Genomic DNA, 11,029 nt, shown 5'->3' with positions numbered 1-11,029 from the left:
ATATGAATCTCCTTGTGCACATATTTCCTTTGTGTATATTTCTAGGATAATAGGGTATGTATATCTTCAACTTAGTAGACAGAGTCCAACTGTTTTCTAAAGTAGTTGTATCATTTTAGACAATAGTGGTGATGAAAGTTCTTATTATGTCACATCCTTGCCAAATAGTACTTCTTGTCGTATTAATTTTAGTAATTCTGGTGGAAGATCAGTAGTATTTAATTATAGGATAACTTGCATTTTCCTAATTTCTAATAAAGCTGGTTGCTGTAGTTTTAAAGAAATATATTTCCACAAATTCTTTGGCACTCCTCTTATCAAAAGGTGGAGTCTGATTGCCTTCTCCTTGACTATGGGCTGGGCTTAGTGATTCGCTTCTAAGAAAGAATGAAGCCGAGGTGACGCTGTGTTTGACGTCTTAAGCTAAATAAAAGACAAACATCTTCTGCCTGTCTCACTCTCTCAAGAAGTCATAGACTTCATAGAGTCATGGACTCATAAAAGTTCTTTAAAGCATATTTTTATGTTAGTCCTGTTCGTTATTTATATTGGAAATATCTTCTCCCATTCTGTGTTTCATTACTTTATAGTTGTTGGTTTTTTTTTTGGATTAACAGAGTTCTTCATTTCACTTAAATTTATCAAATTTCCCCTTATGTGTAGCGCGGTTGTGTCTTATTTCTTTAGAAGCCCTCTCCTATCCCAAAGTCTAAATATAAGTGTCTCTTACAAAAAGGTAACTTCTATAATCCAAAACCACACTCTTTGTTGTTCAGACTGTTCCAGGTTTGGTCATTGGGAGCTCTTTCCCTGTTAGAAAGAGACAATTGGCAAAGCTGTTTCTTTCTTAGTGTTGATATTAATACATTTTTTCACAGGTCATATAAAAAATCTTGTTTCATCTTTCGCAGAACTAGTTAAGACCCAAGTGTGGAAGTGTAGAAAGCGTGGATGGTTTCCCAGGGTTTTTTTGGACGAAAATAATCCAATAGGGTCAGTTTCTTTGCAAGAATCAGTTACCCAGTGGAAAAATAATATGCCCAAAGCAGCTCTGTTTCCCTTGCTGGGTCCCTCCCTGCTAACCTTTCGCCCTGCAGATGGGAGTCAAAACAGGACCGCAACCTTGGGGGACATCAAAGGCGTCTGTTCAGGTTTTTTTAAAGTTCTCAGCGAGAGGTTTGTCTTCCATACATTAATTGTAACATCGTGGTGAACCTGAAACTGGCAGAACTCTCGTTTGTGTATAAATGTAAGAAAGTGACCTCATTATATACAGCTTAGCTCGTACGGGGATCGAACCCGCGACCTTGGCGTTATTAGCACTACGCTCTAACCAACTGAGCTAACTGGCCACTGCATAGCCACGTCACTCCTCCTTAGATAATTAAATGAAAACGAAATAAAACGGTTTCTTCAAATTCTTCTGGGGGTGGGGAAAAGGGAACATAAAGAACAAAAACAACCCAAAATTAACATTAAAAAATCACATTCTTCCTATTTCACTCTCCCCTATCGCGGAGTTAGGAAAAAGAAAAAGAGAAAAACTTAACATTTGGCCTGAATGAACTCTACTTCTTGGGGGCCCCTCTCAAACTTACAGTTCTGACCCCAAACGATCAGAGCCCCGGAGTGAGGTGTCCTTCCTCCTACCCAGGGAAGACCGGGGGCCAACGAGAAGATGCTCCAAGCCAGATTTGGCGGCGAGCAGATCACGGAAATGACCACGGAGCGGCCACGGAGCAGGGCTCCGAGGACTCGGCCCCTGCGCGCGCCTCTTGCGGATATACTGCGCTCCTGGAGACCCTTTCGGACAGATCCCAGGACATGAGACCTGCGAACTTGCACTCTCTTGCCGCCGGCCTCGGCCTCGGAGTGATCCTGAAATGCCTCCCGCCCCGCGCACTGTGTGGTTGGCCCTGACCCGGAGCAGAACTACGCCCCCAGAATCAGGGGACTTTATCTGGACCGGAAGAGAAACATCTAGATCTGAGAAGGGTGGCAGCGTCGAGACTCAAATTGAGCAACTTCAGAGGAAAGAGGCAGAAACACCTGCACCTGTCAGGTGCGGAGCAGCCCCGGCTTTTTTCACTGGCCGAAGGGCCTCCAGAGAAAACCCTCAAAGGCTGAGGTAATCAATATTCTGGAATACCTGAGAGCTAGCCCTGGTACCACAGACACATTGGTAGGGAAGCTCTGAGAATACTTAAGGGAAGGTAGCCCAGCACCAAACCCAAACCCATTCGAATAATACATGGAGAAGAAGTTTGCAAAGGAGAATGAAAGAAGTTGCATCCAGCAAAGTAGGAGGAAAAACAAAAGTATGTGAAGAGTTGAGGGTTGACCTCATTCTCTCATTTCTCAATAGGTACTGAGTACCCACGATGTGTCAGACCATGGTGCACATGCTCAATATATAAAGGGAGACACTGAGGCTAGACCTCAGCATGAGGGGCTGTGGTTAAAGAGCAGTAAGTGGTACAGGGTAGCACCCGGTGAGCTGGGATTAATCCTCAGAAGAAAAAAAAAAAAATTACTCCTCAGGGTTTGGAGTCAAGAAAGGCAGGGAGTGACTTCCTCACAGAATGGGCTTCATGGCTTCTGTTACCATCCCAGCCCCCAAACCCTTGTCCTGACTTGTCTTTACTTCTCCTCCACTTCCCAGCTTCGCAGAGGCACTCAGTCGCCCTGACTTGCTAATTCCTGCTCCTGGTGGCTGCGGCTCTGGGTGCTGAACAGGGCACTGTTGGCAGTGCTAAAGCAGGCTAAGCGGGACCCTTAGTACTGGGGTCGGACCCCTTGGTACTGGGCCCAACCTCGTAGAACTTGGGGATGTCCCCATCTAGAAGGTTTGACCAGAACCCTAAATCCCCAGGGCTGGAAGCTGGAAATGCCCGAGAGTGACATTTAATTATGGAAAAAGATGGTGAGTGAAAAAGATGGAAAACTGAAAGACAGACAGAGAAAGACAAAGATTAAGTGACAGGAAGAGAAATAGAGACAGTGGGGAAGAGCATAAGGGACAGAAACAGAGCCTGAGGGAGAGAGATATTGAGAAGATAACGAAGGAGAGACGGAAAGTCTGAAGAGAGGGAAATAGAGGCAGAGAGAGAGTGAGAGAGAAAGTGACTAAAGGGACACAGGCACCAGAAATGAGAGACAGGAGTAGAGCAGTGGAGATAACTAAGGACCGAGCAAGCAAGAGAGGAGAGTAGAGGAGATGCTGACTGGGAGACAGGGACAGAGACACAGACACAGAGAAATAAACAGAAACAGACTAAGACACAGAGAGAGACAGAAAGAAAGATATCCAGAGAAACAGGAGGAGGTTGAGAGACAATTAGAGACAGAGACAAGTTAGACAGGAAGAGACTGAGGGAGGAGGGCACAGTGAGACAAACAGTGAGAAGCAGAGACAGGTCAGGGTCTGAGGTCCAGAGAGAGACATGAAGCAAGGTGCCCAGTCCAGGAGCTGAGCAGAATTTGAGACAGAAGCTGATTTGCAGGGGGAGGAGATGAGCATAAAGAGCCATATTTCTTTGACATTTAAAATAACAATATTCACGATGAGGAGAATCACTTATATTCACATAACTCTTTGTAACAAAGCACTTTTAGTTGGGAGTGAGGACGTTTGCAGACACAAGTCAGTTTTATGCAGAACAGGTGCTAAATCCGAATTCCTGGGAATTTCCTCTTTCAAAACAAGCTTTTTCTTGTCCAATAAGTGTATACATCCAGGACTGAGGTGGCCACACGGGGAATGGTGAGGATGTGGGGCTCAGACCCCACCCCTAACCTGGCTCTTCTTTGCTGGACCAAGCCAGGTCTGCAGCTGCTGGAAGATGTTCTGTGGCGAGGTGGAGAGAATTTGGACAGTCAGACTCCAGCACTAGTAGAGAGCAGGAACATGCAAATTAGTATGCAAGTGACAGTGCAAATCACCCAGAGCTTTTTCTCGCTTACCTGGCGTGCTAGGCGGAGGCTGGGGGAGTCTGAGGGTCTCTCAGGTGCCATGTCCAAGCAATGAGAAGCATTAGGGATGAGAAGGGCTGATTCTGAGGGTCCCAAAGGCTGTGTTACACTTAGCACATGCCAGGGGTCTATATCCCCTGGAAAGAAAGGAGAGAATGGTGTGTTGAGCTGGGGCCAGGTAGACACTAAGGAGTCAGGTTCTGATAGCACGCTCACCATTAACAAACAGCACTTGGGTGGCCCCTGGGGTCTGGCCACCATAGTAGGAGTTCGTCTGCGACACAGCCTGGGCTATGGATGAGGCTGAAAACCCGAACACCTGCTCACATAGCTCTAGTTGGGAGGGCAGAGCTGGGAGCTGGGAGAAAGGGCATCCAGGGACCTCACAGGTGACATCTGTGGAGAGAGGTATCCATAAGTGTGGAGTACATAGCCAGCCCCCTACCTCTTTAATAATCATTTACAGAGCTCTCCCCACTGATGATCAAGACAGCTCCAGACCCTCCTTTCAATAAGTTCATGGTTCCTGTCAGAGACATACTCAGCCCCAGACAGTGATGGCCCAGAACGATCAGGGCTGTTATGGACAAAGGCCTGGGGTAGGGGTGGGGCCGTCTCAGAGGGAGCACAGTGGGCTCAGGGACAGCATCCTGCAAGGGATAAGACCTTAAGGAATTAGCCGGAGTGAGGCAAACAAAGAAAGAAAAGAGGAAACCGCATGTGCGAAGGTCTAGAGATGAGAAGGAGCCTGCAGTGCTGAAAGCACAAATTGGACCCCTGCTTAATATCCATAGCTCCTCTGTGCTTTCAGGGTAAATCTAACTTCTCAGTCTCACATTAATTCCTTCCTTCCTTCACCATTTATTTGAGCACCTACCATGTAGCCAGATATATGTTGAACAATATATTGGGAACATAGTGACAACACAACAGCCCCAGGCTTTGCTGTCACAGGACTCACAGTCCAGAGGGGAGATAGGCAATAAAGAATGTATGGTAAGACTGTGGAAAGTGCTAAGGAGAAGAACAAGGAGCTAATGGGGTGGGGCGCAGGGAGGCAGACTTATCTTGAGAGATCTGCCTCCCTTCCTGAGGAGGGGACATCTTGTGTTGAGACTTGAAAACGAGTAAACTGTGTGAAGAGGGAAAGATAAGTAATCCAAGGAAATGTCTGAGGATTAGGAAGATTGGTGTCTCGGGCCGGGTGGGGGTGTGGGGGGGGTGGGTGTCAAGATATGCAAAGCCCTGTGAGGAAGTTGCATTGTATGGGTGAAGGGAAGTCCTAGAGACCAGAGAAGAGGCTGGGTCAGGGATCCAGGCAGGAGAGCATGGGGGTCCCTACCAGGACAGCAGAGGTGGGAAGAGAAAGGGGTTGGGTGAACTGCAGAGTTGTCCAGGATAAAGAGTGGGCAAGACTCAGTGATGACAAGCTATGGGGATGATGGGAAGGAGGCATGCAAAGCACTGTTAGGGTTTCTAGCCTGGTAACTGGAGAGGGTAGGGCCATTCCTGGGACAGGCACACAGATGAAGAGAAGATTGAAGGGACGATCACTCATGTTGAGGGCTAAGTGTGTGAGCGAGAAGGTGCGTGAGGGCCAAGCACACATGCACGCTCTAGTACGGCTGTTCACCCCACACCCCACACCTGCAGGTTAAACGAGGCCCAGCAGTCCGGCTAGTTGTCCTATGGAAATGAAAACGAGTCCAGACTACCTGTTAGATGGCTTGTCTGGGCATAGCACAGAATGTATGTTTTGGGGGTGAGGGTTAGGCCAGTCACTCACAGTAGCCAAACTCGGTACAGGTCTGGTACAACCACTGCCGGTCGCCAACGCCGGCCACTTGGGTTTCTGTGACCTTCAGCTGTGCCACTGTCTCTGCTCGAGAAAAGCTTAAACACTTCTGACCCAGGCTGTGTGTGACAACCTAGGGGACAATATACATATATACATACATACATACATACATTCCTCCCTTCCCCCCATCAAGCCAGGGCATGGAGCCATAGATCCCTACAAGTCAAAAGTCAGCAGTCAGAAGAGTGAGTCCCTGAGTTCTCCTGGGATTCAGTCGTCAGAGGTGGTGGGGACCTAGGTCCCTGTGGGTTAGAGATTAAGGTACTAGATGACCAAGAACATCTTACCTGTGAGATCTTGGACATGTGAGAATATCTTAGATCTCAGTTTCCTCAGCTGTGCCTACCTCGAACTATTGTGAGAATTCAATGAAATAATAAATGTGAGGCACACTGCACAGTACTTGGTGCAGAAAACGCTGGAAAAGTGACAGCTGGATTGTAGCTGTGGATTCCGAGGCTGGGAGCCCGGTCTCTAGGAGAACTGTGTCCCCAGGGCTACCGTTTTTCATTCTATAAATACTAATTGAGAGCTTGCTGTGTGCTAGACGCTGTTGCAGGCTCCAGGAAGAGGCCAGAACAAGGTAGGCAAGCTAGATAGTAAGCATAGTCGTTAACATTTGCATACGGTGTGCCAGGCTCCCTGTTGAGTGTTTTCCATGCCCCTACTTCATTTCACCTCCGAGGTCCCTATGACATGTCATACCCATTTTACAGATGAGGAAACTAAGGTGCAGAAGGCTTTACGCTTGACGAAGATCACACAGCGGAGGTGGAGCAGGAACCCTTGTCTGCCGACGCCTGGCGGTGCTCAGGGGTGCTCACCTGCACTGCCCGACGAAGCCCGCGGTAGGGCGCAGGGCTGCTGCAGTTGCCCCGGTCCCCGAGGAGGAGTCCGCAGAGCCGTCGCACACTCAGCGGCGCTCCCGCTTGCCCATCGTACTGCACTGCCCCTCCCACGAGTGCCTGCAGCGCCCCCAGCAGCTCTGCCTGGTCCGCAGCGCGCCCCAGGGACCCACATGCACCCAGCTCCGCTCGCAGCGCTGCCTGAGCCGAGCGGCCCGCGCGCAGCCGTCGCTCCACCTCCGCAAAGGCTGCGGACGCAGCAGCCCGGCACTGTTGGGAACGAGAGGCAGCGTTGGCGAAGACTCGGACCCGGGCCCCGGCCTTTCCCTTTCCACGACCTGCATCCTCCCTGGGCTCCCCACTTTCCCGGCGCCAGATTCATCCCGGGGTCTGTTGAACGCCACTCAGACCCGAAGCCCCGCCCTCTTCCGGCTCCTCCTCCGGGTCGTCCCCCAGGCCCCGCCCCACAGTGGAACAGCCTCCTGATAGGGTCGTCTGTCCCCAGGCCCCGCCTCCGTATCAGCCCCGCCCCTGTAGGGTCTCCTCCTTTCTTGGTACCTGGACCCATCTTCAGCTCCAGCCTTCTTCCCAAATCCACCCACATCTCGGGGCTCCCAAGTCCCTCAGACCCCGACACCTTGCAAGCTTCAACCTTTTCTTTTGGCCCCCATCCTCAAGGCCTCTTCTCTCTCCCTATCCCCCTTGGACTGGGCCCCACATCCTACCTCCAGGGATCCGCCAATCGCAGTGTTCATTAGGCTTCTAGACACCACCTAAAGTCCGACCGCCGGAGAGTATCAGGTGACTCCGACCACTGAGGCCCTCCTCCCCACCCGGACCCACCGCCCGCCATCCTTACGTCATTATACTCGGAGAAATCCAGTATGGCCCGCACCGGAGCGGAAGAGGCGACGGAGGCGAAAATGAGATGGGGAAACTGAAGGAGGAGAAGTTGTCAGCCTGGGGGCTTAGGGACTGGGATCCCATATCTTCCCGCCCCTGTGTCACTCACTCGTGTGATCTTAGGCAAGTCCCTACCTTCTATACACGGGACTCCCGTGAAGGCAGATTGTAGGAAGCTCTTCTGGGCGGAAAGGAGAGTGTGGGAGGAGGGAGTGTGGTGGCCAGGTATTCTATTATCTGAGTTGGGGACCCCGGAGTCCAAGTTCCCTCCCCCCAGTTCTCCCAGAGGAGTCCCGGGACCTTCAGCCTGGCCCAGGCAGCCAGGGAGCCGGCATAGGAGCCTCCGAAGCAGAGCCAGGGGCTGGAGAAGGAGACGTTGAAGAGGCGGGAGAGTGCGAGGCGGGCAGAGACCACATCGGCCAGCCTAGGGTCAGAGGGGAGGCTGAGTCAGTCCCCAACACCGGGAATCCCTGAAAATTCCCCCATTGTATAGGCGGGAATGGAGAATGGAGGGAGTCTGGCCAGAAGCTAGGGCTCTTTTCTCATGAGGTATTTCTGAGGACTCCGCATGCCCACAAACTCATTTCTTCATGAGTGCCTAGGTCAGGGGAGACCCATCTGGAAAGCCTCCACCATTCTCTTCCAGACTAGGTGGGAGAGGGAAAACCTCCAAGGCAGTTTGGGTGAAAATCTAGCCTGTAGGAGAGATCAGAGAGTTAACTGGGGAGCCAGAGCCAATCAGACCTTGTGGCCATTGCAAAGCTTTTGTCTTTACTCTGAGTGTGATGAGAGATATGTGAAGGATTTGAGCCGGGAGAGAGGTGATCTGGTTTATGCTCTAATGAGCACTCTGCTTCATCTGGAGAATAGACTGGAGGGATCAAGGGCAGAAACAAGGAGACCAGTGAGGAGGCTCTGTCATCCAGGTAAGAGATGCTGGTGGTCTGGACCAACAGGCCATAGTGAGACAGCAAAACGTAAGAATACAGTGGAAGGAGGGGTTGGGGGAAAGGGAAAGAGAGAGACCCAGAGATGGGGAAAGAAAGAACAGGACACTGAAAGACAGAGACAAAAACATGGGACCACAGACTCAGAGGTCAACTTCGGGCAGTGGAGGAGAGAGACACAGATGCAGAGATGCCAAAACACAGACATCCTCAGTCCCATGACCCCAAACACTTTCCCAACTCCTACTCACGCATGGCGGCTGGACAAGAAGCGGAGCTGGGCCACGTCAAGCCCCTCAGCGGGTATACTCAGGCCATAAAATCTATGTTCCAGACCTATCACCAGGGCCCCCCAGACTGGGGCCAGGGTTGCAGGGTGCCCTGTGAAGAGTCCAGAGGGGGTGTGTGTGAAGTGGGTGTCAACTCCTGCAACCCTCAGACCTCATAGCACTGCAATATGCAGCTCCCCTTCCTGGCCTCCACCAGCTACTCATCTATGTCTTTCTTCACCCTTGCATCTTACCTCTCATCACTGAGCCAGGCCCAAGGCTGCCTTCGCCCCCCAGATGCAGGAATACAGGCCCATCCTGGCTGGTCCAATGTTGGTCATTTACCCAATACCGCTAAGAGGTAGGATGGGGAAGAAGAAATGGGATTGTGAGAGTTCTGACCTGTTCTTTATTCCCTGTTCGCTCCAGTCTCTCTCCCTAATGGATCTCTGCATACCTATAGTATCTGAAATAGGCTTGTTTATTTACGTGTTCATTTCTCTCCTCTTTGTCTCCTCACCTAGAATGTAAGATCTACAAGAGCAGATATTTTTGTCAGCTTTTTCACTCTTATATCCCCAGGGTCAAGAATAGTGGCTAGCACTTGGTAGGCACTTGCAATATATTGAAATAATAATTGTAGAATAAGTAATGAATGCAGATGGATTTAGGAATAGGGTCTACGTGAGATGACCTCTGGAGGCTGTGGATAGAGTAGGTGTGAAAAATGGTGAATCTGTTCATTCATTCAGTAGATACCTTCAAGTGCCTATTGGTAGCCAGGTCTGGTTACAAAGATGGTCCAGATTTTTGCTCCATACTGAGACTTGGTGGTGGGTTTAGTGTGTAATCTGAAGGATGCGGGGGCGGTGTTGAGGGGCAGTGAGGGAGTGAGAGTGAATGACAGGGAAAAGGAAAGACTGAAGGACAGGACCTGAGGGACAAAAAAAGTGGGAGGCTGAAGAAAAGAAGGGGAGATTAGGGGTTAGAGGGCAAATCAAAAAACCAGAGGGGCTAGACTAAAGGGCCATAAGGGATTCTGACAGCAGGCATTGGATAAGACTGAGGGGGAAAGGGATGGGGAGACAGAGGTGTAGAGATAGGAACGGAAAGCAGAGACCGAGGGGCAGGGTAGGGAGACTAAGGAGGGGGGCAGGGGACACAGTGGTCTCCCCCTCTCCGGGCCTCACCTGCAGGAAGGATCGTCTGTCGGAGGCATTGAAGGGGTCCAGTGGTTGCTCCAGCCACCCCTCTTTTGGGAGGGCCACACCTCCTGGGTCCAGGCTTAGGCCCAGGCCAGAGCTCTCCTGAAACCGCTGAATGTGCTCACCTAGGCGCCTAAGGAGGGAAGCTGTGGGACATGGAGGGGAAAGAGTCAGGCCAGGCCCCCTTAGGACCCCCTGCCTGACACTCAGGATCCTCCTACCTGGAGCTGAGGACCCCCAGAGGGAAACCAGGAGCAGAGGGCCCAGCCACGGGACAGGCCCAATGGCCATGGTGTCCAGTCCTCTGTGCAAGGGCTCTAGGTGCTGTGTTCTCCCCGCTCACTCGACTTCATCTAACGTTCCCAGGTCTGGCCTTTAAATTTATAGTCTTTGATCAGGAGCTCAGGTTTCTTTCCAGACTCCTGTCCTGGGACAGGTCAAGCTTCTGTTGGAACCACTAAAGCGAGGCAGGGACGCCAGAGTCTGTATATAGAGACCTGCTGGTGTGGCCCCTGGATATCCAATTACTTCTCTCTCTGCTCCCGATTTTCTCCTCTCTTGCCCCCTGATCTCCCTCCCCACAGGCCCTCAGTCTCCCTGCCTGTGCCTCAGTCTCTTCTTTCCTTCAGTCACCACTTCTTTCTACCTCAGGACCCCCTCTTCCTCTCTCTGCCCTCAGCACACTTTCAGTCCCCCTCAGTTGCCCCAACACTCAGTCTGTCCCTCTCTTTGTTTCTCGCTTCTCTTTCAGTCTTCTCTCTATTTCAGTCTCTCTCTCGTTTAGTCTCGCCATGTCTATTTTCCAGTGTCCCCGTTTTTCTGCCCATCATCAACTCCCCCACCAACCCTCTGACCCACAATCTCACCATGTTCCTTAGAGTCCTTAGAACAGTTTGAGTGTCTCAGGCTTGCTCCTGCTGTTCTCACTGTGGATTCCTCTTTCTCCATAAACCCTCATGTCGTGCTCCCTCACCTCAGCCAGATCTCTATTCAAAGGTCAGATGGGTCTTCCATGGTCAGCTCTTTACAA

The 11,029-nt window shown here is 50.9% G+C and overlaps 1 protein-coding gene and 1 non-coding gene across 2 annotated transcripts; both read right to left on the bottom strand.

Moving 5' to 3' along the window:
* Positions 1–1,278: 1,278 nt before the first annotated feature.
* On the bottom strand, positions 1,279–1,352 carry TRNAI-AAU (transfer RNA isoleucine (anticodon AAU)). The gene has a single exon. It is a non-coding gene; the product is annotated as a tRNA-Ile (tRNA).
* A 2,228-nt stretch (positions 1,353–3,580) lies between these two features.
* Positions 3,581–10,352, bottom strand: PRSS16 (serine protease 16). The gene is made up of 12 exons (XM_027128197.1): positions 10,221–10,352; positions 9,985–10,145; positions 9,049–9,148; positions 8,777–8,906; positions 7,879–8,002; positions 7,535–7,612; positions 7,401–7,448; positions 6,655–6,945; positions 5,759–5,900; positions 4,189–4,368; positions 3,964–4,109; positions 3,581–3,847 (listed from the first exon to the last, which is right to left on the bottom strand). The coding sequence occupies exons 1-12, from the start codon at positions 10,288–10,290 to the stop codon at positions 3,779–3,781; spliced, it is 1,539 nt and encodes a 512-aa protein (XP_026983998.1). The 5' UTR covers positions 10,291–10,352; the 3' UTR covers positions 3,581–3,778.
* Positions 10,353–11,029: the final 677 nt, after the last annotated feature.

The sequence above is a fragment of the Aethalodelphis obliquidens genome, unplaced genomic scaffold (genome assembly GCF_003676395.1).
Source record: "Aethalodelphis obliquidens isolate GAN/ISIS:26980383/991018 unplaced genomic scaffold, ASM367639v1 scaffold34, whole genome shotgun sequence".
Lineage (NCBI taxonomy): Eukaryota > Metazoa > Chordata > Mammalia > Artiodactyla > Delphinidae > Aethalodelphis > Aethalodelphis obliquidens.
The sequence above is the reverse complement of the archived record's forward strand: the minus strand, read 5'-3'. Positions and strand labels throughout refer to the sequence as shown.

Excerpts from the sequence above, each read along its gene's own strand:
- PRSS16 (XM_027128197.1), bottom strand. The coding sequence starts at position 10,290 with ATGGCCATTGGGCCTGTCCCGTGGCTGGGCCCTCTGCTCCTGGTTTCC. Across the intron at positions 9,149-9,984 it reads ACAGACGATCCTTCCTGCAG|CGGTATTGGGTAAATGACCA; the intron begins GTGAGGCCCGGA and ends CCTACCTCTTAG. Across the intron at positions 6,946-7,400 it reads CGATTGGCGGATCCCTGGAG|TGCCGGGCTGCTGCGTCCGC; the intron begins GTAGGATGTGGG and ends CGTTCCCAACAG.